At 40.2% G+C, this 26,433-nt stretch overlaps 1 protein-coding gene across 1 annotated transcript in view; it reads right to left on the bottom strand.

The window, feature by feature from the left end:
* Positions 1-25,565, bottom strand: part of LOC137304078 (very long chain fatty acid elongase 6-like) — a 63,951-nt gene extending 38,386 nt beyond the window's left edge. Inside the window, exon 1 of the mRNA XM_067972535.1 lies at positions 25,284-25,565. Coding sequence (XP_067828636.1) covers positions 25,284-25,372 — 89 coding nt within the window. The 5' untranslated portion in view covers positions 25,373-25,565. The remainder of the gene's footprint in view (positions 1-25,283) is intronic.
* Positions 25,566-26,433: the final 868 nt, after the last annotated feature.

Raw genomic sequence — 26,433 nt, forward strand, 5'->3', positions numbered from 1 at the left:
CTGCTCAGATATACCTGCTAAAAGCTTCTCACACCTCAAGGGCATGAAGACCTGTCACATTAAGCAAAGATCTCATTAGCAGCATATCCCCGATGGATCAGCCATTACAACCGATAGCCCTGTTTCTTTCTCAAAGGCCTCGTAATCAATGTTGGTTGGGTGGGAGACAACCATTACAAATGGGTTGATTATCTAGTCAGGCTTGAGACAATGCCTATTAGAATTTACTTGTGGGTAATTCCTAATGAGTTTTTTTGCAAAACATAATGTGATTTCCGGAGGCAATCTATGTATTTGGCCAACAAGACAAAAGAAATCTCAAAATGTGGACATGCTGGTTTATATTTAAAAATTCTTTATTCATTGCAAGTTCATCTAAAATATACAATAGAAAAAAAAATGTTGAAATTTCTTCTATCGGCAGGTTTTATTAAGACCACTGATTGTGGTGGAGCTTGAGCGTGCTTTCATGTTGAGCAAAGGTGGCACGATACTCAAGTTTTCGAACGTGAAGATTTCTTTTTATTCTGATTCAAATCACAAACCCGCAGTATTACAATCACTGAATATGTAAAAGAACCTCATGCTGCACAGCCTGTTTTTCATTCAAGAGAAGGTGCCAAGGAATTCCAAACACTCCAGGAAACTGTTTCATGCCAATACTCAACGATTCTAAAGGAACATTTTCCCTGATTTTACTATACTGGGTTTGAACAGCAGTGGTGCTAATTTGGACTCCTATTCCGCTACAGCTCGGCACCTGGGTTAGAACAGAAGTGTAGTGTTCAGCACTGGTTTTTGTATCAAAAACCATCTCTCCAAAAGGTATAAAGCTTTGTTTACTGGAGTCCACCTCCTGCTTTTCACGCAAGACTTTATTCTGATTGTTGTTGCAGCGGGGGCAAAAAAAGTTAACATGTTGGAAAATGTGAATTCTGGTCTGGCTCGAATTCACAACTGTTCCCTACACTTCTGAAATCAATCCTGATAAAATGGTAGTCATGATGTGGAGATGCCGGTGATGGACTGGGGTTGACAATTGTAAACAATTTTACAACACCAAGTTATAGTCCAGCAATTTTATTTTAAATTCACAAGCTATTGGAGGCTACCTCCTTCCTCAGTTGAACGACTATAACTTGGTGTTGTAAAATTGTTTACAACTGATAAAATGGTGCAGGTTGTTACTAACATTCCTCACCAGTCTGTTCAACCAAGATCAGTGACTTATTCAATGGCTACACCAGCAGAGGAGACAGCACGCTGCCAGGATCCATGCCTGTGGCCTGGAACTGACCTTTAAATAGGACATGGTATTTGCAGGGGGAAAAATTCCTCCTGTAATGCCTGTTGGCTACACAGTTACAAGTTTAGGAAGTTAATGGCAGTGACACACTTGAGTAAACAGGACTCTAGCTCCAACCTCCTCGTTTTAATTTGAAGTGCCATTAGCTGTTTATAAAAGAGGATTGTTTCTTGCAGTGACACTTATCTGCTTAACTGCAACATTTTATTATATTTAGAAAATAGTGATGGACTACTATACTGAGTGCAATTATGCATAATGCTCAGACTTCTAAAATTGTGATGTAAGTTGCTTTCAATAAAATGAACTACAAAACTGAGACTTTCCCCTCCCTCAAACCCCCAGAAAAATTACTTTTACATCGAATTACTTAGAATGTACAACACAGAAACAGGCCATTCGGCCCAACAGATCTATGCCAGCATTTATACTCCACATGAGCCTCCTCCTACCCCTCTTCATCTAACCTTATCAGCATGACCTTCTATTCCTTTCTCCCTCAACTATTCCTTGTGGTAGCGAGTATAATTAAATGCTGTACTTAATTTTAGGAAGATTGGTGGGATCTATGTGACTTACTTTCATTGACAGCTTTCATTAGTACAGCACCTTTCATGCAACAAGACCCCTTACAGGGGAATGCAGAGCAGGAAGTAGTAGAAATGACCAAAGGTGTGGTTAATGGGGTAAGTTTTGAGAAGAGTTTTGTAGATGAAAGAGGTGGCATGGGAAAAGATTAAGAAGGGAGTTCCACAGTGCAGGGTGTCACGGCAGAGGCATCTCTCACCAATAGTTGAGCAGGGAGGAGACGGGGACCCACAATAGACAAGAGCCTCAAGATTGGAGGGTGTGTGCTCGCTGTAGGGCTGGAGAAGATCGCAGAGTTAAGGTGGAGCAAGAATTAATAAAATACAAGGACAAAGATTTTGATCTGGTGGATAAGGAGCCAGTGGAGGTCATTGAGCACAGGAGTAATGAACATACTAGACTTTGTGTGGGTTAGGGTTCAGGCCACAGAGATCTGAAATTTGTATGAAGTGGAGCTTGGAAGTCCAGTGAGAAGAGCACTGGAGAAAATAGGGTCTTCATTTGACAGGTATGAATGAAAGTTTTGACAACTGTGGGGGTGAAGTGGCACTGCACAACTATCTGTTTAGTCTGAGAATGCAGACAGGGTGGGTGATGGATTTGGTGCCTAAAGTACAAGGTTTCTGGTGGGAGCCAAACAACATGACTTCAGTCTTGTTGCTGTTGAGATGTAGAAAGTTCTGGCTCATCCAGGACTTGGCGTCCAACAGGCAGTTGGACACCACGGCAACAGTTGTGGAACCAAGGGTGGAAGAGGAGAGATAAAGCAGATTATAAATCGACAGATCACGTGCAAGCTGAGACCAGGATAATGTCCCCGAGCCGAACACGATTGATTTGAATGCTCAGCAATCACCAGCTTTTACAGTTCCCATCGTAGGGTCACATCACACTGATAACAAAGGAGTATAAAGAGAAATACGTGCCCAAAGAAAGCAGCACACCTAAAATGTTAGTTTGAATATGATGAGGCAGACCCTGTAGCAAAACAGCCAATTTAGTTTTGGCCTGTTTCTTGCGGGCTTCCTTTCCTGGAAGGCAGAGGGAAGTTGCTCACTAAGTAAATTATGTAGTTTAACTAGATAGTGAAGAACATTTTTTTCTTTCTTTCTCTAACTATCTCTCTCTCTTACTCTTTCTATTCTCCCCAATTTCATGTAATGTCACTCCTGTCTGAACTAGCATACCTGACCTGCTTGAAGAAATATCCTGTTAAAATAACCACCTTTCTCTGTGCATTTCTCAATTATTTTTACATAACCAGTTTGTCCCCAACCCCACACATAACCAGATAAGACAGTAATATCAATATTTCTGTCTGTGCAAACATAGAGGTGCTGCTGGAAGAGTCAGTGGAATATTCAAAAAAAAAACTTATATTTTTGTGACTCCTTACAGTTTCTTCTGTAACATCTCAAAGCACTTCACTATGCTTGAAGTGCAGTAACTTTTATGCAGGCAAACCTACATAACCTGTAAACTGAGATGAAAGGGGTTAATCTCACTTACAGGGAATCTTGTAATCAAGGCTCCTTTTAAAAATCACACAATTATAAAGAATCGTGATTAGATTCAATAACCTTTGTTCTACTAATTTTTGTTTTTATGTGTGCATTTATCATTTTACAGTATTGTAAGAATTATCCAAGATTGACTGTGAGGGACCCAAGTTGTCATTTAATTTAAGCATGTTCTTGGGTTTATCACTGTATTCCTGCCAATGATAAATTCAACTCTGCCATACTGTCAGCATCAGTAGCTTCTGTAGGTCTTATCCAAGCATCAAGAGGCTAGTTTGGATTGCTTCTTCCATTAATGCATTCCATGTTGGTACTGAGCATTCAGTGACTACCTATCTGGAGGATTTTGCTGCCCCTGGAAGGGCAATCAGACTCTGCCATCCTTAGCAGATTCCAGTAACTCAAAAGGAAAATTGAGAGGAAAGCCAGATGGAGTGATCCCTGCACCTTATGCATTATATTCATATTTCTTGTTGGTACTGTGCCATCTTTGTGCTGCACCAATGCCATATTGTGCCATGTAATGAGCTGATGTCCTCCTGGTCTCAAATGGAGCCACCACTGCTGCCGAAGTGATTTCTGCTGGCACATCTGGTCTCTAACTACATCTAAAGTGAGATTGTGAACCTTACTGCCCAGAATCCTGAGTTATTGAAACATTGCAATTGTTTAGTCTTTAAAATATATAGTTTGGTTGTGATACGACTTTGCTGTTCATTATTTCAATCACAACTAAGGATGTTGTGTACTTTTTGCTCTTTTGTTAATTTGTAACTAGGTGATAAATATTATACACAATGTGATCAGTTTAATCGTCTTTCTTATTTAGGATAAAAACATTACATAAGATTGTAAAAAAAAACTTTAATTGGATTCAATGCCTACAAGAATGCAGTGCTGGCATATACAGGTGATTTGCAGCAACTTGCACGTGTGAAGAAACTATTTCCTCTCGTGGGGAATCCAGAACAAGGGGACACAATCATAAAATTAGAGCTAGGCCATTCAGGAGTGAAATCAGGAAGCACTTACTCACACAAAGAGTAGTAGAAATCTGGAATTCTCTCCCCCAAAAGGCGGTGGCTGCGAGGACAATTGGAGGTTTCAAGACTGAGATAGATAGATTTTTGTTAGGTAAAGGTATCAAGGGACATGGAGCAACTGCGGGTAAATGGAGTCGAGGTGCAGATCAGCTGTGATCTAACTGATGGCGGAGCAGGTTCGAGGGGCTGAATGGCCTACTCCTGTTCGCAATATTCCAATGAGCTCCTTAATCTTCATTCCCTTTCCTCCCTATACACTCTTACATACAAGCAGTACCTGTGGAGAGTACAGCTCTAAGCTGCCCACCTACACCATTGAAAAAAAACATACTAGTATGTCGAGGGAGCCACAATATGATGGGTGCATAAATCTGATCTCCCTCCTTTCTCACTGGTTTTTCCATGTGTCCATATTTTTTAAATTAGATTCCCCGATGCATCAAGGAGCAGGATGAAGAATCACAGTGGTGGCAATGCAAACCAGGATAGTTTTCACTGTCGCTAGCTGCCTGTCTCATGCCCTTAATGGGGATGGTCCTCAACATCTGCCATACAAGCTCTGTAGTATCTGGTATGAGAGAACTGAATTGAGTACCAATGCAGGAATCTCAGAATGTGATAGCAGAATCCCTACACCTGCCTCTAACAAAATGATGTGCATCTCCTCTTTCTAACTCAGGAGAAGAGGCCAATGTTGATATTGTACTATTGGGCAGCAAGTGCTCCCCTATCAATCTACAGGAGCATAGTCATAACCATGAAATCCATGAAGGGTAACTGCCAATCCCCTGCCCCACTACTGATCAACTTGTTTAAGATGGCGGCCCCTCTCTGGAGAGAAAATGTTTCCTTTCTTGAGCTGTACTGTGTTTTAGTGTAGGTTTGTCTGATTGCCCTCAATTCTGGAACCCTTTTTGAGTCCTGAAAGAGGATTTTTGCCTGATGAGTTGCACCCAGTATGCTATCTTTCTAACGCTGCTGCATCAGTTTTCGTTGGATAAACAGGAATTTGGAAGACTTATGAGGTGATTTTGTGTCCTACCTGACCTTTATTAAAAACAGGACGTGCTGTATTTAATTTTAGTAACTCAGGTTGCTTGAGTCTATCAGGAACTTAGCAGAATTCATACAATGCACAGGTCCATTAAAGTTTCCAATCATGACTATCTGCTATAGGAAAGAGTCACCTGTAGTTGACACCGGTTTTACGGAAATATGGCTTAAATTTGAAAATCTTAAAATAAGATTGACAATTTAGTCCCATAGGACTTAAAAAGAAACAGCTGCAATACTGTCCATGAGAGAGCAATTCTCCAAAGGAATAACATGTAACTGATGAATGAACCAGAGGCAGATCACATTGGGATAATATATAGGCTGAAGAGTGGAGTCATTGCATGTTTGAAGGACTCCAATTCGTCAAAAGGGATAAATGTCTCTTGTGGCTTTCTGCTGTGGGATTACTAAACTTGCCCACTGTACAGGAAGTGGAGCATAAGTAATGAAGAATTAGGTTTTTTAAATACATTTTCTATTGCTAATTTTCGGGATGAAAATTGCTTACTGTGCAGCAGTTTGTGTCTCTCAAAACATGTCTGAGAGGAATATACAGCTGAGCAACATTCTGTTACCCTGTACTAGCTGGGAGGACAGAGAGTAGTCACACAAGATTTAACATAGAAAGTATTCTGCTACACAAGGTTATGATTTTCTAATCAATATTTACTTCATTTGCATATACATCAAACTTTTACGTATTAAACACAAACACATAGATTCTCAAAATACTGCTTGAAAAACCATATTCTCCATTGTCAAATCCCTATAACAATGTATCCTGGGAAGGGTTAGAAGGATATAAGCAGTATAAGAGTGAAATTGGGTACATGTGTTCATCCGTCATATAAACACTATCAGGTAAATTTAGCAATCCACTCTTTTGCTGGGAGCTTTGCTTGATAGGAGTATGGGTCGACGATAGCGTTGCAACACTGGCGTGAAGATTCTCTGACCTATGCTCCCATTGAATGAGGCTCCTCATTGGGAGCAGGGGAAAGCTAAATTTTCTATATAATCTGCAAATTCATTTTAAGGAGAGATTGGGACCGATGTTCCCCTTTAGCATTTGGGTATAAAACATCGCAGGGGTGGCCCATATATAGGAAGGATCGCATGGGTGGCCCATAGAAAAGGAAGGATCGCATGGGTGGCCCACATATAGGAAGGATCGCATGGGTGGCCCACATATAGGAAGGATCGCATGGGTGGCCCATATATAGGAAGGATCGCATGGGTGGCCCACATATAGGAAGGATCGCATGGGTGGCCCACATATAGGAAGGATCGCATGGGTGGCCCATATATAGGAAGGATCGCATGGGTGGCCCACATATAGGAAGGATCGCATGGGTGGCCCATATATAGGAAGGATCGCATGGGTGGCCCATATATAGGAAGGATCGCATGGGTGGCCCATATATGGGAAGGATCGCATGGGTGGCCCATATATAGGAAGGATCGCATGGGTGGCGCATATATAGGAAGGATCGCATGGGTGGCCCATATATAGGAAGGATCGCATGGGTGGCCCATATATAGGAAGGATCGCATGGGTGGCCCATATATAGGAAGGATCGCATGGGTGGCCCACATATAGGAAGGATCGCATGGGTGGCCCATATATAGGAAGGATCGCATGGGTGGCCCATATATAGGAAGGATCGCATGGGTGGCCCACATATAGGAAGGATCGCATGGGTGGCCCATATATAGGAAGGATCGCATGGGTGGCCCATATATAGGAAGGATCGCATGTCCGTAATGCGGCCCGCCCGATTTTCTATCTATTTATAAATTAGTGGTTGGAAAGTAAGATGAGTTACAACAATTTGCATTCATATAGCATCTTTAACGCAGAAAAACATCCCAGGGGTGTAATCAGACAGGAGAAGAGAGAGGCGGAAAGGTTTAGGGAGGGAAATCCAGACACTACAGTACTTTTAAGCCCGCATTTGCCTCCCTCGATTATTTTCTTACCTACTTGGGCAATGCACAAGGATGTAGACTTGAGAGACAAAGCCTGTACAAAACTTAGTATTTGTAGCACCACTACATATTTTGCACTGGTTAGGATTGGTGGGGGCTCTGAGCCACAAAATTAGATTATTCAGAAAATCCAACCAAAGTTTATGACATGACATGTCTAGGGCAGATGAAATTTATGGCACAGCGGTGTGAAGTGTTGTATTTTGGTAGGAAGAATGAGGAGAGGCAATATAAACTAAATAGTAATTTAGTTTAAAGGGGGTGCAGAAATAGAGAGACCTGGGGGCGCGCATACACAAATCTTTGAAGGTGGCAGAACATGTTGAGAAGGCTGTTAAAAAAGCAAATGGGATCCTGGGCTTTATTAGTCGAGGCATAGAGTATGAAAGCAAGGAAGTTATGCTAAACCTTTATAAAACACTGGTTAGGCCTCAGCTGGAGTTTTGTGTACAATTCTGGACACCATACTTTAGGAAGCATGTCAAGGCCTTAGAAAGGGTGCAGAAGAGATTTACTAGAATGGTGCCAGGGATGAGGGATTTCAGTTATGTGGAGAGACTGGAGAAGCTGGGGTTGTTCTGCTTAGAACAGGGAAGGTTAAGGGGAGATTTGATAGAGGTGTTCAAAATCATGAACGGCTTTGACAGAGAAAATAAGGAGAAAACGTTTCCAGTGGCAGGAGGGTCGGTAACCAGAGGACACAGATTTAAGGTGATCGGCAAAAGAGCCAGAGGCAACATGAGGAAACATTATTTTACGCAGCGAGTTGTAATGATCTGGAATGCACTGCTGAAAGGATGGTGGAAGCAGATTCAATAGTAACTTTCAAAAGGGAATTGGATAAATACTTGAAGGGAAAAATTTACAGGGCGATGGGGAAAGAGCAGGGGAATGGGACTAAATGGATAGCTCTTTCAAAGAGCCGACACAGGCTTCCTCCTGTGCTGTACCTACTATGATACTATGACGAGCATCATACATTCACTTGTATTTGCTGACTGATGATTTACTTTCTATGATAAATGTAAAGATAGTGGCGATGTTACACAGCCTCCACGTATTAAAATCTGATGTAACAAAATCACAAATTAGATCTCCAGGGATACGTAGAAAAACTTGCATTTATCTAGCACCATTCATGAACGCTAGATGTCCCAAAGCACTTCACAGTCAATTCAGTACTTTTTGAAGTGTGGTCACTGTTGCAATGTAGGGAAATGCTGCAGCCACTTTGTGCACAGCAAGGTCCCACTAACAGTAATTAGATTGATGACCAGATAATCTGTTTTAGTGATGTTGGTTGAGGGATAAATGTTGACCAGAATAATAACGTGGGATCTTTTATGTCCACCTAGGAGGGCAGAAAGGGCCTCAGTTAAACGTCTCGTCCAAAAGACAGCACCTCCGACAGAGCAGCACTCCCTCTGTACTGTACTGAAGTGTCAGCCTAGATTGTGTGCTCAAGGATTGGAATGGGGCATGAACATACAACATTCTGACTCAGAGATAACAGTGCTACAAGACTGACATCTATAGAGTACTCTTCTGCTATGACTATACTGAAAACTCGTGGCATAATACCAGTGATTCAGTTTTGCTATTTCAGATTTACAAGGACAGACTGTTATGGTGTACAGTCTCAGGTAATTTGGAAGAAGTTTTTCGTTAGGACGTTTTGCATACTACACATACCGCACTGCCATATAGGCAATTCAGTGGATATGTAGCACGGAAAATGAGGGTGATGTATGTGGTATAGGGTGGAAGGAATTGAATCTACATTCCATGAGTAGGTTATTTGCTATGTATCTGAATCAGCATCAGCATGAAATCAATCCCAAAGATGGGATACAGTTTATACTAAAGCTGGTTTGGAACACACAAATTTCCCTGAGTATACAGAATTTGAGGTTTGATTTGAGCTTATTTTTCTGGACCAATTGAAAGGCTCAAATTCAGTATAAAGATGGATATAATGGCCTTTAATTTAGTTTTATGAAGGAGTGCAGTATTCTATTTGAAAACCAAAATAATTCTCATTGAATCCCAACACCCAAACTTATTTGGATCTTCCCTTGGTTATCCCATTGCAGTGAGTGGCTAAGCACTGGAGAGTGTCTTCCAGCATGCATGAGCTTTAAACTAATGATCTTTTCACTTGTATAAACTGATTCAATCTTTCCTGTGAAACCAGACGTGAACCAGTGCTGAGATTTACAAGCAGGGATGCAAGGAATCACTAGCGGCATCTGAACAAAACACTGCACCACATGACCTTGGATTTCTATAGGACCTTATGACATCCCTCAAACATCTCAATGCGCTTCATCTATAATAAATCACTTTTAAGTGCAGTGACTGTTGCTAGGTGGCTGAATGCAGCAGCCGTCTTGCACACAGCAAAATCTTGCAAACAGAGGTTCGGGTTCAAGTCCCACTGCAGAGACTTGAGCACATAATCCAGACTGACACTCCCAGTGCTACACTGCCGGAGGTGCCGTTTTTCAGATTAGATGTTAAATCGAGGCCCCCATCTGTAAAAGATCCCATGGCACTATTTTAAAGAAGAACAGGGAGTTCTCCCCGGTATCCTGACAAAATTTATCCATCAACCAACGTCACTAAAAACAGATTACCTGGTCATTATCTCATTGCCGTTTATGGAATCTTGCAATGTGCAAATTGGCTGCCGCATTTCCTACATTACAACTGTGACTACACTTCAAAAGTACTTTATTGGCTGTAAAGTGCTTTGGGACGCCCTGAGGTCATGAAAGATGCGACATAAATGCAAGTCTTTCTTTCTTCTCTGCACTGAATAGTCCAAAACCAGCAACACAGGTTTAAAGCTAAAAACAGATTCTTAATTATTTTATAAACGTATGAAGAGTTGTTCAAAAAGACAGCCGTACTACGGAATCTACTTTCTGTAAAATATCCATGTTATAAAACTTGGATTGAGAGATATTGTTAAGTGTAGCAGAACTAAGATCGACCCATTGCTTCCCATGTGGTGATCTTAATGCATCTATTTTTGCATTAACATACTATTTAATTTGTTATACATTCTGAAACTATTTAAAAATGTTATTATTTTTCCTGTAATCTAGAATTAATTACAAACCACTTCAGAAACTAGCTCACTAGCTCAGAATCAAAAACCAGTATTAGAGGGCAGGTCAGGTTTGGGTAGACCATAGCTACACTGAATTATGAGAATTTTGTACAGGAACAGTTAAATGTTACAAAAAAAACTTTCTGGGTTGAAAAAATCTATTCGATTGTTTAATAGCTGTTCCCTGCAGACCTTTGTTTGACTTTTAATTTGAACACAAATGGAGGTGGGGGGGGGGGAAAGTGTTTTTAAGACTTGTAATCTTAAAATGACAGTGTGGTGTATAAAGGAAAAACAATATACCATGAATAAAAGCCCAGAGACTTTAAGATAACCAATGATACAACATCCAGTACTTGGACTTTTAAAAAAACTTTCTGTATACATTTTACAAAATTAGAACTTGTTCCTATACAATTTTGTACTTTCGATATAATCCAATTACAAATCTTACCTTCTCTCAAAAAACAAAGCAGTGGATCATTAGGTTTAAAAAATGAACATAACTGGGAAATATTTTCCTCAGTGATTAAAGAGCCACGCTGTGCTTGTAGAAGGGAGAATGGGATTGGATTGATTGCCTGACAAAAAGAACATGCTGATGTTAACAGAAGCTTCCTATAGCGGAACAAGCATTCCCACTGCTACAGGCAACACGTGCTGGAAAACCGCTGAATGGGAGCTTTTAAAAAGTAAGAGAAATTAGCAAATTAATGATCTAACAGATCATCTCACAGTTGGTGCCCCTTTTAGATGGTTAGCAAAGTAGTCTCAACATGAACAACTACATGAATTGAGGTAGGTGGGGAAGATGAGTGTCAGCAAGAATTAAGGAGGCCATTTGGCCCATCATTCTTGGGGGACTCTTCAGCTGGTGATATCTAATCAAATAGCTCTGCATTAAAGATAGAAAGGGGTGTGGGATTCTTGCAGAAAAATGGGGGGGGGAGGGGCATACCATTCATGTATGGCCAGTCCGCCCCTGCCAAGAACTGCACGTAATGTTCCACTTGTGTCCTAACTAATGTCTTGTACAAATTCAACATCACTCCCTTGTTTTTATATTCACTGTCGCTATGTATAAAATCCAGAATCCCATTTGCCTTTTACAGTCTTTTCTACCTGCACTCTCACCTTTTAAAGATCTATTTATCTGTGCTCCTGACACCTTCATTTTGGTCTCATCTTTTTTATCTATTTACAATGTGAATTTAATCAGGTTATGTGGCTATTTTCCAAGTGTTCTCCTCTGTTCAATTCGCTTACTTATCACCCATATACATTAGTGATCAGTTTTGAGCCCTGTCATTTACATGAAAGGATGGGAGATAAAGTTTCATATCAGCAACAAACCTAGGAAAAATATTACATGGAAATTTAGGAATTAGATTCAATACAGGAGCTTAAATTATCTTCCTGTGTACTCTATGGCCATGCAGCTCCTTCTTTCATAAGTATTTTTAGACTGTGGAAAATCAATTATTTTTGATAAAATTGTGCAAATTTCTAATTAAATGGATGCTACAAAATAATGTATTAATATCACAACAAACTGAAACTCACTTGATTCGTTTATGTTCTACGACCTTAGAAAAATGGAAGCTGAGCTTTTTAAAAATATCTTTTGAGAGCTTTTGCTATCTGGCCCAGGCTGCTGCTGGCAATATTTGTGTAATCCTTAAATGATGCAGATTTATAACAAAATTGTATCCCCCGAGTAGATTCAGGACTGACATCAAATCAACTAAAGGCAAATTAGAAATACCCTCTCAAAAGTACCTAAATAACCGTAAAGCTGTCATGTACTACAATCTATTTTGAAATAATTGCATTTAGTTCATGCTGACTTCATTTATTCAGTTTGTTTCAATGACTGCTTATAAGAAATCTATCTGTATATTTATATTAAAACTCAGCACCTAGTGCAGACTTTCTGCAAGCATCACACTTATTTCCTGTCACCCTTTATTGTATTCTCTCACTCACTGTGAACCAGGCCATGGGAGATCTGCTAGTATATAATCAAGATGGTACCGTTACAATTAAGGCTTCCTTGATTACTCTTGATGCTTACAGCAGCAAGGCAGTTTCCATATGCACAGCCTGAATACCCCTATAATCTGAAATTTATAGACCTCATGCAAAGAGTGAATGGGTAAGTGACTGCATGATAAACTGGTGCTTCTTTCTCCAGTGGACAGTGGGATGATCTTCAGGATGCCCACTGTACTCTCCTGATCATTCCGATACATGGAGACCATGCTGACAAACTATGTATTTTATGCTAAACTGTAAATTGCACTTATAAGATGTAAATTTGTACAGATCTAAAAGTCAGCAGTTAAAAGCAATGCAGTACTTAACTCTTACCTATACTTAAAAACATTTTCTGAAACCAAAACAACAAAAACCTCACCCAGAGTTTACTTAACAGCTATTTGACTTAGTGGCCTTAAAGGGACCTTAGCAGTACAATAATACATTGTGTATTCCCTGGTTTATGCGTCCTGTCCTTATAAAACACCAGATCATCCAACTTACCAGAAACAACACCACAGGAGATCTGCTGGAACATAGATATCTTCCATTTCTCATCCAAGATTATCAGCCAACCACTCCTGTAAAGCAGCTAGAAATCAACCAATGAGAAAGTACTAACCACCTATGAAAATAAATCAAGGATGAATAACAAAATAAATCAACCAATAAAGCAAATCAGAAGCTGAACCAAATGGCTCCAAGCATTTTGTGAAATTGATTTGAAGTGCCATCTTGAAATTTCCTCAAGATTAAAATTTACTGGTAGAAATAGCATTTAATTCTAAATTAAATGCTTATTCTGACTCCTAATTGTCTGCATTGTAAATTTTGTAATTTACTCCAAGACATCTACTCCTGAGTACTTGGTTGAAGTTTGAATTATTGGGTTGGACTTTGCTGACCTTTTTTTCCTTTATAAATGTCTTGGTTTTGTCTGATTAGTTGCTGTCTGTCAATTACAGGAAGCCCCTCCTCTCTTAATTCTCGCTCCGGATTGTAGGTGAGGGATTCTTCTGTTCTAAATCTAATGCACATTCACAGAGTATGCCAGGATTTTCTGTTTATAAGATCAATTCCCAGCCTAGTCTTGGTCCAGTCAACCAAGAAAGCAAAAGTCTGTGAAAAGATCCAGTAAGAGAAGCAGACCATTTGAGAAACAAAGTGACTTGTACTAAGAAGTCAGAAGAATTCAGTTCAGAGAGGGGCAACACAATTACAATCAGTTAATTCAAAGGAGACACTGATATAGATGCACGATGAACGAGGAATGCCAGACAATTGCAGAGAACTCACAAAAGACGTAATCTAGACGCCATAACCAGTGTAGCTCAGACAGAGATAGAGCAAGATCGCCATTCATCTTTGACCTGATGACCCAACCATTTCTAGAGCAAAGAGGTTGTAAGTCTAATTATCAGCTTAGCTCAGTAGGAGCACCTTGCCTCTGAGTAAGAAAGTTTGGGATTCAAGCCCCACTCCAGGACTTGAGCACGTAATCTAGGCTGATGGTTCAGTGGTGTAATGAGGGAGTGTTGCATTGTTGGAGGTGCCGACTTTTCGATGAGACTGTAAACTGAGGCCCTGCTTGCCTCCTGCAACAGATCTCACAACACTATCTGAAGAAGAGCAGAGGAGTTGTCCTGGTGTCCTGGCCAACATTTATCCCTCAACATACACCACCATAACAAATTAATTGGTCTTTTATCTCATTGCTGTTTATGGTAACTTGCTGTGTGCAAATTGGCTGCAACGTTTACCTATTAAGAACAGTGACTGCACTTCGAAAATAATGAATTGACTATGTAGCATTTTGGGATGTCCTAAGGAAATGATAAGTGCTGTACAAAGTTTGTTCTTTTGTTCTAGACTTAATAGAAGTTATATGACTGCTATTGGTTATGCTGCTATAAAACTACAAGCGACTACATGTAGTATAATCCTTAAGACCAAAATTTTGTAACTGAGCTAGGTTATGTTGAGCTAAGGCTATGAGCCTCTAATGCTGACTATGTTATGCCATTCTGAGCTGAACCAAGCTAGTGCTGTCCTTTATAATTCTGAGACCATTATTATACTATTTCAGATGATTTCTCTGATAATTATGTTATATTTGCATGCGTAGACTTAGGAAAGTAAAATAGTGTTAGACATACAAATGTGTCGCATTTCATTTCTTAATCTCTGGTGGGGTAAGAGTTAAATAGTTTTCAACCAGCTCAGGCTGTTGCAGTTTTTAAAAAAATATATTATTTGGGTTGATTTAATGTAGGACAGCATGGAAGAGTCAATTTTTGTATCATATATTAAACCCTAGACGTACAACAGTGAATTCCAATATATTTCCTATGCCAGTGGTTAGGATTTTCCAGCAATTCATCCCATCAATGGGTGCTTGGGCCTGAAATTTCAATTCCCAATCTTTGTGGGAGTTTGGTGTAGGGACACACATTAATCATTCCTGCCAAATATAAACAATTATTTAATTTTCTCTGGGGAGATCTTAGAAACTTCTTTTCAATTTCTTTCATTCTCCACTTCCATACCACAGCACCTCTTGCAACAACATAATCTCTGACTCACCATGTGTAGTTCTGCAAGAGATCTGCTAGTAATTATTAAGAATAAGATGCAGCATTTACAAATGCAGATTTCCAACCTAAATCCAGTGTCTTATTAACACTACAAGTGACTTAAATGAATTTGACAGTCATTTTTGCCAGACTTTGAAGTATTACTGTAGCATATTATTTAATACAAGGAACATTACACCATTGTTGGGAGTGTCGGCAGAGCTGAGCATAATTTCTGATTCCTGTTAAACACAATGATCCTTGAGTTAATCCTGAAACAATGAACCGGTTTCCAGTTATATTTACCACGTAAAATAATGAATGAGTGCAACTAAGATTGGCACAATCAAAAATGTACAGCGGCACAGCCTCAATTACGTAGCCATCCGTGGCAGCTTAAATGCATCTTTTTTTTTAAATCACAAACAGGATAGCACATCACATTCCCAATGCAGGGTCATTATTGCTTTCCAGTAATTTACAAGCACTAGATGTCTCTGCATGAAGTAATCTCAGGTTCTGTTAATGAAAAATCAGAATGATTAGAGCAAATTGGGCCCAGGGTCCTTTAGAACTTTTATTGTTGTCTGACATTTTCACTTTGAACTTTGCACATATCCAGAAAATAAGTTCTTTTATTCAGGCATTCTCTCAAAAATAACTGGCACTGTAGAGCCATTTTATGATTCAGTTCCACTAAACTAACCCAATAGGATTTAAATGGGTAATAACCCTGGAAACAAGTTTGTCATTTATTTTGGCATCAGGCTTTCTAACTGAATCATAAATAAATACTCTGTCCACCCTCCCGCCAATGATGATAAATGGATGCTGAAGGATTCCACCTGCAATCCTGTTCTTCAAATCAATTCCCTAGACATTACAGGTATTTGTCCATTGTTGCTTAACCAGAAGAATGATCGGGGAGAACAGATTTAGTATTTGAAATCTTTCCATGTCTCTATCATAAATGGTATTATTTAATTTGACTGTCCTCTTATCAAATTATGCATGCCCTGAAAAGAAACATATGGGCAGCGAAACCAGAGACCACTTCCAAAAGGAGATATTCTGAAGAATCAAAATCCAGTCTGTCAAAGAACACACACATTATTGCTATTTCTCTATCTATAACTATCTCCCTCAACTCCTCTCACGCTCTCTATGGAAAGACAATTTGTTTTAAAAAGTGAATTTACTTGCACACACACACACACACACACAACATATATATATAATCTCTCACAGTCTGTAGTGTCACTGTCGTGACACTACAGACTTCCTACAAAAACTCAGTACCCACGGACCAGTTGAACCAGGAACACTTCTCACCACGATGGACGTCTCGGCACTATACACCAGTATCCCCCACGATGACGGCATCGCTGCGACAGCATCAATACTCAACACCAACAACAGCCAATCTCCGGAAGCCATCCTACAACTCATCCGCTTCATCCTGGATCACAATGTCTTCACCTTCGATAACCAGTTCTTTACCCAAACACACGGAACAGCCATGGGGACCAAATTCGCACCCCAATACGCCAACATTTTCATGCACAAGTTCGAGCAGGACTTCTTCACTGCATAAGACCTCCAACCAACACTATACACCAGATACATCGACGACATTTTCTTTCTATGGACCCACGGCAAGGAATCACTAAAGAGACTACACGATAACATCAACAAGTTCCATCCCACCATCAAGCTCACCATGGACTACTCCTCAGAATCAGTTTCTTTCTTGGACACACGAATCTCCATCAAAGACGGGCACCTCAGCACCTCACTCTACCGCAAGCCCACGGACAACCTCACGATGCTCCACTTTTCCAGCTTCCACCCTAACCACGTCAAAGAGGCCATCCCCTATGGACAGGCCCTGCGAATACACAGGGTCTGCTCAGACGAGGAGGAACGCAATGGACACCTACAGACGCTGAAAGACGCCCTAGTAAGAACGGGATATGACGCTCGACTCATCGATCGACAGTTCCGACGGGCCACAGCAAAAAATCGCATAGACCTCCTCAGGAGACTAACACGGGACGCAACCAACAGAGTACCCTTTGTCGTCCAGTACTTCCCCGGAGCGGAGAAACTACGCCATGTTCTCCGCAGCCTTCAACATGTCATCAATGAGGACAAACGCCTCGCTATGGCCATCCCCACACCTCCACTACTCGCCTTTAAACAGCCACCCAACCTCAAACAGACCATAGTTCGCAGCAAACTACCTAGCTTTCAAGAGAACAGCGTCCACGACGCCACACAACCCTGCCACGGTAACCTCTGCAAGACATGCCAGATCATCGACACAGATACCACCATCACACGAGATGACACCACCCACCAGGTGCATGGTTCATACTCCTGTGACTCAGCCAACGTTGTCTACCTCATACGTTGCAGGAAAGGATGCCCCAGAGCATGGTACATTGGCGAGACCATGCAGACGCTGCGACAACGGATGAACGGACACCGCGCAACAATCGCCAAACAGGAGGGTTCCCTCCCAGTCGGGGAACACTTCAGCAGTCATGGACATTCATCCACCGACCTTCGGGTAAGCGTACTCCAAGGCGGCCTTCGAGACACACGACAACGCAAAATCGTCGAGCAGAAATTGATAGCCAAGTTCCGCACCCATGAGGACGGCCTCAACCGGGATCTTGGGTTCATGTCACGCTACACGTTACCCCACCAGCGAACAAATGTTATCTGTTTTTAATATAATGGGTCATTTGCTGGCTCTCTCTGCCTTCCGGATGTTTCTGCCTCTCTCTGTGTTTTTTTTTTCTCTGTTTTTTTTCCCTGTTTGTTTTTTTGTTGAATGTGTATTCGGAGGTTCTGCAGGTAACACCTCTCTGTCTGAACACGGTGATTGCCTTGGCAACGGGCAGTTGCAGGGGCAGTCTGTAAACACCATGTATTATTGTTCAATATGTATAAATGCGTAGGCTTCAAGGAGATCTTGAAACATTTGCCTGAGGAAGGAGAAAATCTCCGAAAGCTTGTGAATTTAAAATAAAATTGCTGGACTATAACTTGGTGTTGTAAAATTGTTTACAATTGTCAACCCCAGTCCATCACCGGCATCTCCACATCTCACAGTATAGGAGAAGGATATAGAGATCTTTTTCCCTAAAGAGGGAAGGACAACAAGATTTTTCAATGATTTTATGTCTAAAAAGGGATAAAATATCAACTCTTTGTTGACAAAAAGCAAGTGAAGAATAAATTACATTCCTAACTCTTCATAACTTCATTGTCCTGACTTTATACTACTTGTTCAACTGGGCAAACTCAAGCAATGATTTGTTGTTAAGAACTCTTGAAAGGAGTAGTTCATTTCAGTACTGAATGTAAAGTACAATTTTGGCCAAGTTCATGTGGAGTCTATTTCTATCAAAAGTTTCTGATCACACTGAAAACTCACTCAGTGAAGGTGTTGCTGCACCATGTCCATGAGAGAACATGCTCAACAATTTTCAGATTTGACTTCCTGACTTGTTTCAATAGTGTAGTTCACTTTTTTTGGCCGCTTTTTCGCTCTTGTTCTTAATTATGGTGAGCGCGGTTCGCAAAGCCAACTGAACTGTGCGGAAACTTTGTCACCTTTCAAATTCAGCTTCAGGCATTCATTCAGCGCTACTAAGTTGTTAAAAGAAAGCACTTTCTTCAAGCTTAGGCACAAAGAATTCTTGAATGCTGAATTCTCAATGTGAACCACCTGTCCAATAATGCAAATATTCAACTGAAACAAGCTCGTGCTTCATTTCTGGACTTCTCTTGCTCATTTGGCAGAATATTTGCAACAACCAAATTCAGCTGATAACCAAAAACACCACAGTTTGTTAAACAGTTGGCTCTATGTTCACTAGCAAATGTTGTGCGCATAGTCTCTTCAACCAGTATTTGTGGTGTTGTGCAACACATGGCAATTACAGTTAGCTTGATACTAGGCTGCTTTTCCTTTTAGTTTTCCATAAATACAGAAGACGTTCTCATCATAGTTAATGGAAGCGTACTCTTCTCCATAAGCAATGACATTTTTCATGTCCAAACCAAACCTGTTCAGTGCATCTATACTGCAAGCAGTAACAAATTTTGATGTAGAACCATAGAAGTTTATAGCATAGAAGGGAAATTCAAACCATCATGTCTGTGCTGGCTCTTTGCTTTAGCAATCCAAAACCAATCCTGCTGTCCTGCTCTCTTCCCATAGCCCTGTATCTTCATCTTCTTCAAATACTTAGCCACTTTTTTTTAAAAGATGCAATGGGGTCTCAGCCTTAACCACTCCCTGTGGCAAAGCTTCCATGCTCCAACAATTCCGTGCATGAAGAAATTTATCCTGACCTCTTCCTTCACTCCCTTAGTGACCTATCATCAAGGAGGAAAGATTTCCTCTGTGCGATGTGTAACAGAACCGTAAATGCATTTACAAAGAATGGGTTTACAATTTTGTTACAGATAGCATACATAGGAATTGTTCCTCCCCACACTCAGGTCCTACATAGAAATCAAGATGAACATCACGTACGCAGATTTTAGCATCAAAATATTGCATAGCAAGTGAGAAGAATTTCCTCTGTCCCTTGACTGAAGCATCTATTTTAGATAGCATGAAGTGTGTCTCTATTTGCTATCTATTGTGCTTTCCACAGAAAATCAACCTAGAACATTTTCTACACGACTCTCTTTGTTCTTCCCAAATGCACTGTAGTTACCACTGAGGAATCAGAGAACAGATGAGCAATCAGCTTGCTTTCACATTCATCTGACAAATAAATATAGTGGTACGTTACAGCCTGGAATACGGAGACCTGCTTATTGGTGATTATGAAATCTCTATGCTTGACTTTATTGGCACAAGAACATTATTCAAACAAGAGTTTTGCTTCAAAGACTGATCTACAGCAATATGCCTGTTGACTGAGGCATGATTCTGAAAGGCACTGATATAATCATATTTCATGATGAATGTACTTTGATGAAGGTATGTTGGCAAATATGCATCATGCACTATACTTATCATATTTCACCAGCCAGTCTTTCAACTCTGGCTTACTTTACCACTAAAACATTTTGATCATTAAGGGTGCATGTACACTGCAGCTAAATGGTGCTTAATTAGAAATGTTCTTTGTAATGCTGATTACTATAAATTATATTGCATTTCAATATGAATGAATGCAAATTAAAGTTAATAACACATTGTAATTTGCCCCATTACCATTTCTTGTTATTTGGTATGCAGGGACGTAGCACTTTTGTTTTGCAACAAGCCATTCTATATTAATTATTTTTCTTCATAGTTAAAAGATTTATGTATCCCATCTCCTCTCCTGAACTTTCAGCTAATTAACAACTAAACTACTAATATATGAACAAATCACTTTCCCATGCAAATTGATCTCGAATCCAAAAAAAACATTAAACCTACGGATGGAGTTATCCATAAGCTGAAGTTAGATCGCAACTTAATGCTGCACTAATAATTTATTGAAAACCTTGAGTCATAAGCCTTTATATATTTTAAAGCGGCAATGAATGGAAAAAATATCCACCATAGGATGTAGAAAATGATCTACATATTAATTATATAGTTGTGCAGGAAATGTTATGAATATCAGAAACAGAACTTTACATGGCTTAAATTCTAAATTTTAGAATGACTTTTAAATTATTTCCCAGAAAATGGACAATGTGCCATGAGCTCTACAGACTGCATCTTGAGTGTAATAAGGATCTTGAGTCCACAGCACCAGAAATTAATATGTTGTGCAGTTCTTTCAGAGCCCCAGTTGTAATCTGTCTGGCTTGTCTGTTACATGTTGGTCAAGCTGCAGGAAGTCATACTTGTTGGAATATTTTTTTTTTTTTTTTAATATGTGCAAAAGTTATTGCACAATTATGAGCATTTTCCCAACGGGTACTATTAAAAGATAATGAACAGCCGTGCAATAAGGACCAACTTTTTAGTCAGTTATGAGCACTTTTAAAATATAGAATATGTTCTTCATCTTACTTTTGCAAAACTGAAAGCAGCAACAGAATTATATAAACTAATTTGTTCAGCTTACAATTTCTTATGGCGTAACGGTCAAAAAATCATGAGCGATATACAGTATATTGAAGCTGTCCTAATATAATTCATGAAGTCAATAGCATAGATCACTATTTTGCTTGCTCACATTGAAATATATATTAAATATTTAATATAAAACTGCATAAATAGTGCTTTTCATTTAAAAAAAATAAATGTCTGAGCAGGATACAGTTATTTCTTGTTCTGAAGACTATCATCTTCTGCAACAAATATTTTTAATTTTCATTTTTACAAAGTCCTGAAGTTCTTCCTTCAGACTGAAAGCAAAAGCAACTCTGTCCATTTACAGTGACTTGATTTTTTTCTTTATCTTTGTTGAAACACTGAAATGTGGTCTCCCCAGTGGCTGACTGAATTTATCCAGTGAGCTATACAGAACAGGATGGTCGCAAATTTGATCCCTAGTCTGTGTTGAGTTAGCTGATCTCTGCTGGGATGTGAAAATTAGCAGAGGAAAAAATACTGCAACATAACTTATAAAAATATTTGCACAAGTTGAAAGATACTATGACTGAAATTGTGATTCTTTTACTTCTTAGAGCAACATTGTTAAATCAAATCATATTGTATGTCAGACAAAGCAGTACTTCAACTCAGCAGTCAAGTTACAGATAAAGCACTACATACTGCTCGAATCTAATTTTCAAGATTTCTGTTGTAAGAGATAATTTCACAGCACTTGGTCCGTATGTGATGATTTTCTCATTTCAAAGTTGTCATTCCCACTAATTGGTGTTTGATATGCAGTTAGCATTACATTGCCACTCAAAACCAATCTATTAATTTGGTTTTGTGTTGAGGGCAGGAAGGAAGAAAGGTTAAAAGATTAGACAGCAGATTTTAGCTTTTAACTTCACAGGGAATAATGTGATTGGTTCACAGACTTGGATGTACTGGGGACATAAAATGGTGAAGAAATCTTGGGGCAGTTAAGCTTACAGAGAATACAGTTCTATGACAAAGATAGTTTGCAGCCATGCAACAGATTTTTAAAACCAATATGCAGCATTTTTTTAACATCACATCAAAAATATGTTAAAAGAGGGCTAATAATTATAACCATTGGTTGGAATGCCTACTTGCTAAGTGTGAAGTTCAAGTCCATAGTTTTTTTTGTTCTTAAAGCGTGTGTATAATTATACGAACATACGTACGAATTAAGAGCAGGAGTAGGCCATTTGGCCCCTCGAGCCTGCTCTGCCATTTGATAAGGTAATAGCTGATCTGATTGTGACCTCAACCCCACTTTCCCGTCTACCTACTCGAACCTTTGACTCCCTTGTTAATCAGGAATCTATCTAACTCAGCCTTAAAAATATTCAATGACCCTGCCTCCACTGCTCTCTGGGGAAGGAAGTTCCACAGACTCATGACCCTCTGAGAAAAAAAAATTCTCTTCATCTCCATCTTAAATGGGAGACCCCTTATTTTTAAACTGTGGCCCCTAGTTCTAGTCTCTCCCACAAGAGGAAACATCCTCTCAGCATCTACCCCTTCTCGTCCCCTCAGGATCTTACATGTTTCAATAAGATCACCTCTCATTCTTCTAAACTCATATGCATACAACCTTTCCTCATAAGATAACCCCCTCATCCCAGGAATCAGTCGAGTGAACCTTCTCTGAACCACCTCAAAAGCAATTATGTCCTTTCTTAAATAAGGAGACCAAAACTATTCATCTAAAAACTAGCTATTATAATATAATAGCAATAACATATCTTTGGATTCCCAATGTATGCTATAGCTCTGATGTACCCTCACTCACTGCAACAAGAGTCAAAAATAAATTATTTTAGGATTTAAATAAATGTGCACTTACTTGCTAATCCAGTCTGTCCCAACCTTAGTTCAGCTAGTGACAGATGATTGTGAAGTGTCACTGTATCACGTGGTCCCTGAAAACCCGATTAACCGGTAGCTGAAAACAAAAAAAAAGCTGGACATACCCAACAGGTCTGTGGAAAAAGAGAAGTCAGATAACATTTCAGGTCCTGAAGAAGGTTCTTAAGATCTGAAACGTCAACTGACTGCTTTTTCCCCCCAACAGATGCTGCCTGATCTGCTGAGTAATTCCAGGTTTTTTTTCTGCTTTTGCTTTCAGATTTCCAGGATCTGCAGCTTTTTATTTCGTGTTTAAGCCTGCAGCTGGGTTGTATCCCAGAACCTAGCAGAATTGCAGCCTTAATGGAGGAAGAAAAGCGATCTCCTCCGTAATCCTGATACTGTAAAATCCGAAAAGACATTCTCTGCTGCAGTCAGTGCACAGAAGGCACCCCCCCGGGCCAGGGGTGCAGAAGTGATATTCTAACCAAAACTTTTTTGTAGATAGTTAGTGGTGGAACTGCAATGTTGAGGATTCTGTCATTAATGATGCTCGCTCATATGTACAGTTCCTCCAGTTACTAACGGCACATTTAAGTAGAACTATACAATACTTTGGGTCTCAGCAAACTAATTCCATTTATAATCATAAATCCACAACAGATCTTATTCGCATCACAGCATTTTTCGCCACCAGGTGATTTATAGTCCTTTCTCTTCAATGTTCTGCGAACCCAGTTCCACGGTCGCACAATGTCAACCGAATTTTGCAGAACTTGTGAGCAATGGGAAAGTCTACTGTCGACGTCGTGTTAACACCTAAACTCTGCGTGTTGCCACTGACGTTTGAAAGAAAAAAAAAGTTTAAAAATATAAACTTGCAGGCCTTTTCGAAGTGCACGAAGTATAACCCGAGGTTGCCATGGCATTTTTAAAAACATTCCACTTGTAAATGTTGTACTGGATAACCCACTTGTGATTTCTTCACTCGTGGATTACAAAATCAGGGTCACTTACGGATTATCTGTATCCCACAGTAACCTGGAGATAGTCTCTTCATCACGCCTGAGATCTTGTCCATAAATAGATTTAATGAATAGACGTAATAACTGGTCAGGAATTGAACAGTAATATGACTTATCTGCAGACAAAAAAATTACTTTCTGTTGTTTCTCATGTGATGGACGAGTGCAAGATGAAATGCCATACTCGCATAGTTTGGTTACTAAGTAAAGCGGTTTATACCAACGCACTATTGTTCGACTTTGTTGCAAAGTAGTTGGACGCAGGTAAAGGACTGTCCATAAAGTTACCATTTCAATCACGTCCGTCTGATAAAACGTCACATAATCTCCTGCAAATACGGAAATATTTATGCCGCCTCAATTTGCCAGAGTGGGCCTGGTCCGACTTTAAAGATGACAATCATTCTTTAATGTACCCTGATTCCGGTTTGCATTGTGTGGGCTGCAAATTATCCTAGTAAGTGTAAAATTCGGCGGGTGCAGAGATAATTATGGCCCCAAGTAACATGCATATTACTTTAGTGTGTCTGACAGGTCTACAGACCAAGTGAAAGTTAGCAATCGGTGTTCTCCTGTATGGTACATGGAATATTCTAATCCAGCCATTCTCAGACCCGTGGTTCCAGCATTACACCAGCTGAGCAATTAGTATCATTATATGGACTGACTGTTGCTATAATGTTTTTACTGTATCTCTGCATTATATTAAGTGTATCCGCCCTATTCCACCTACAGCCCTATTACACTGACAATCCACGGTTACACCCCGATTACTGTACACTGTCAAATAAAATTAGGTCACAGACCTAAGCTTTAATTGCAAGGGAGGCTTTTTTTTTAAAAACAAAAATTGTTTTAAAATACAGTTATCTTCATGAGTCTACCTCGAGTGCCCCTACTCTTCAGAAGCAGGTGGATCCCATCTTTCTGTGAATAAACCCAGGCTGCAATTTCGGGGATCTATTATTATTATTTTTTTTTTGAAACGTTTACATAGACTTGAGCATAAATCAAATCAGAGAAAGCGGCGCATCCCTGGGCTTTGAACCGTGGCTTCACACACACCTGCAGTGCACGGCATTCACTCACCAGTTCTCCTGCATCCATTCTATGGCTCCCCTTTCATCGAACTGTTTCTCAAACTCATACTCCTGAAGAGAAATCACTGACATGTTCATCCTCTGCTCTTTGGTTTCCTCCCCACGGCATGGAATTGTACCAAAAAAATATATATATAAATAAATAAATAAATAAATTTTATACACTGGGTTGGGGGGGATGATTTTTACAATGTGAATGTGGTGGAAAGCGCCACGATGACTTTGAGCGGCGCCCAGCAAAGGACAGAGGCGCTGCGCTGCGTCGCGTCTCCGTCTCCAAGCGCACAGCCCCCGCTCACCGCGAGCGCAGCAAGGAACGTTGCCCGGATCGCACCTACCATCCCTGAGGTGAGAGTGGGGGGGGGGGGCGGGGGTGGTGGTGGAGAGAGACGAAGGGAAAGAGATCTCTCATTTCCCGCCTTGTATCCCTATAATTCAGTTGCCTCATCATATTAATTTTATTTTTAATGATTATATATGGATAGCCAGGTTTTTTTTTCTTCTTCTTCTTCTGTGCGATTTTAAATGAGATCTGATCTACGAACCCTCCCCCCCCTCCCCCCCCCCACCAACCTTCGATGTTTCGAAGGGTGGAAGGTGACGCAGGGTTGTCGCTTGACAGGTCCGGGGTGCGCACGCGCACACGGGCGGACTGTGCTCTCCCTGTCACTCGAGGTTTTTTTTTTGCTGCTGTTGGGTTGTGGGCGGCGCCGGCAGCAAAGGGACGGCGCGGTACACGCGAGGCTCTTTGCTGCTTGCTGCTGCTGCTGCTGGGTCGCAGGGATGACTTCGTGCAATGCAGACCCTCCTCTTTTTTTTAAAAAAGAAACACACACACTTTCATTGCGGGTCACACTGCCTGGCTTCTGATTTTTTTTTTCTTTCTTGTTCACATTTTGGAGAAGGAGCTACCTGTTGCAGGGACAGAAAATGCAAATCATTTTATTTCGTTTCTCATAGACTCACCGATAATACTGCAACCCCAAGTCTCGCTGATTACAATTCCTAAAGTACACGCTGTTTATTTTTTTTTTACCCATATTTGCAATAGTGAGATTTGAGGATAAATTGGGTATGAATCCATGTTAATGAATGGGACCGCGTTAGTTCAGCCACAATAAGACGCGCAGAAGCAGGTT

This window comes from Heptranchias perlo, chromosome 36 (genome assembly GCF_035084215.1).
Source record: "Heptranchias perlo isolate sHepPer1 chromosome 36, sHepPer1.hap1, whole genome shotgun sequence".
Taxonomy (NCBI): domain Eukaryota; kingdom Metazoa; phylum Chordata; class Chondrichthyes; order Hexanchiformes; family Hexanchidae; genus Heptranchias; species Heptranchias perlo.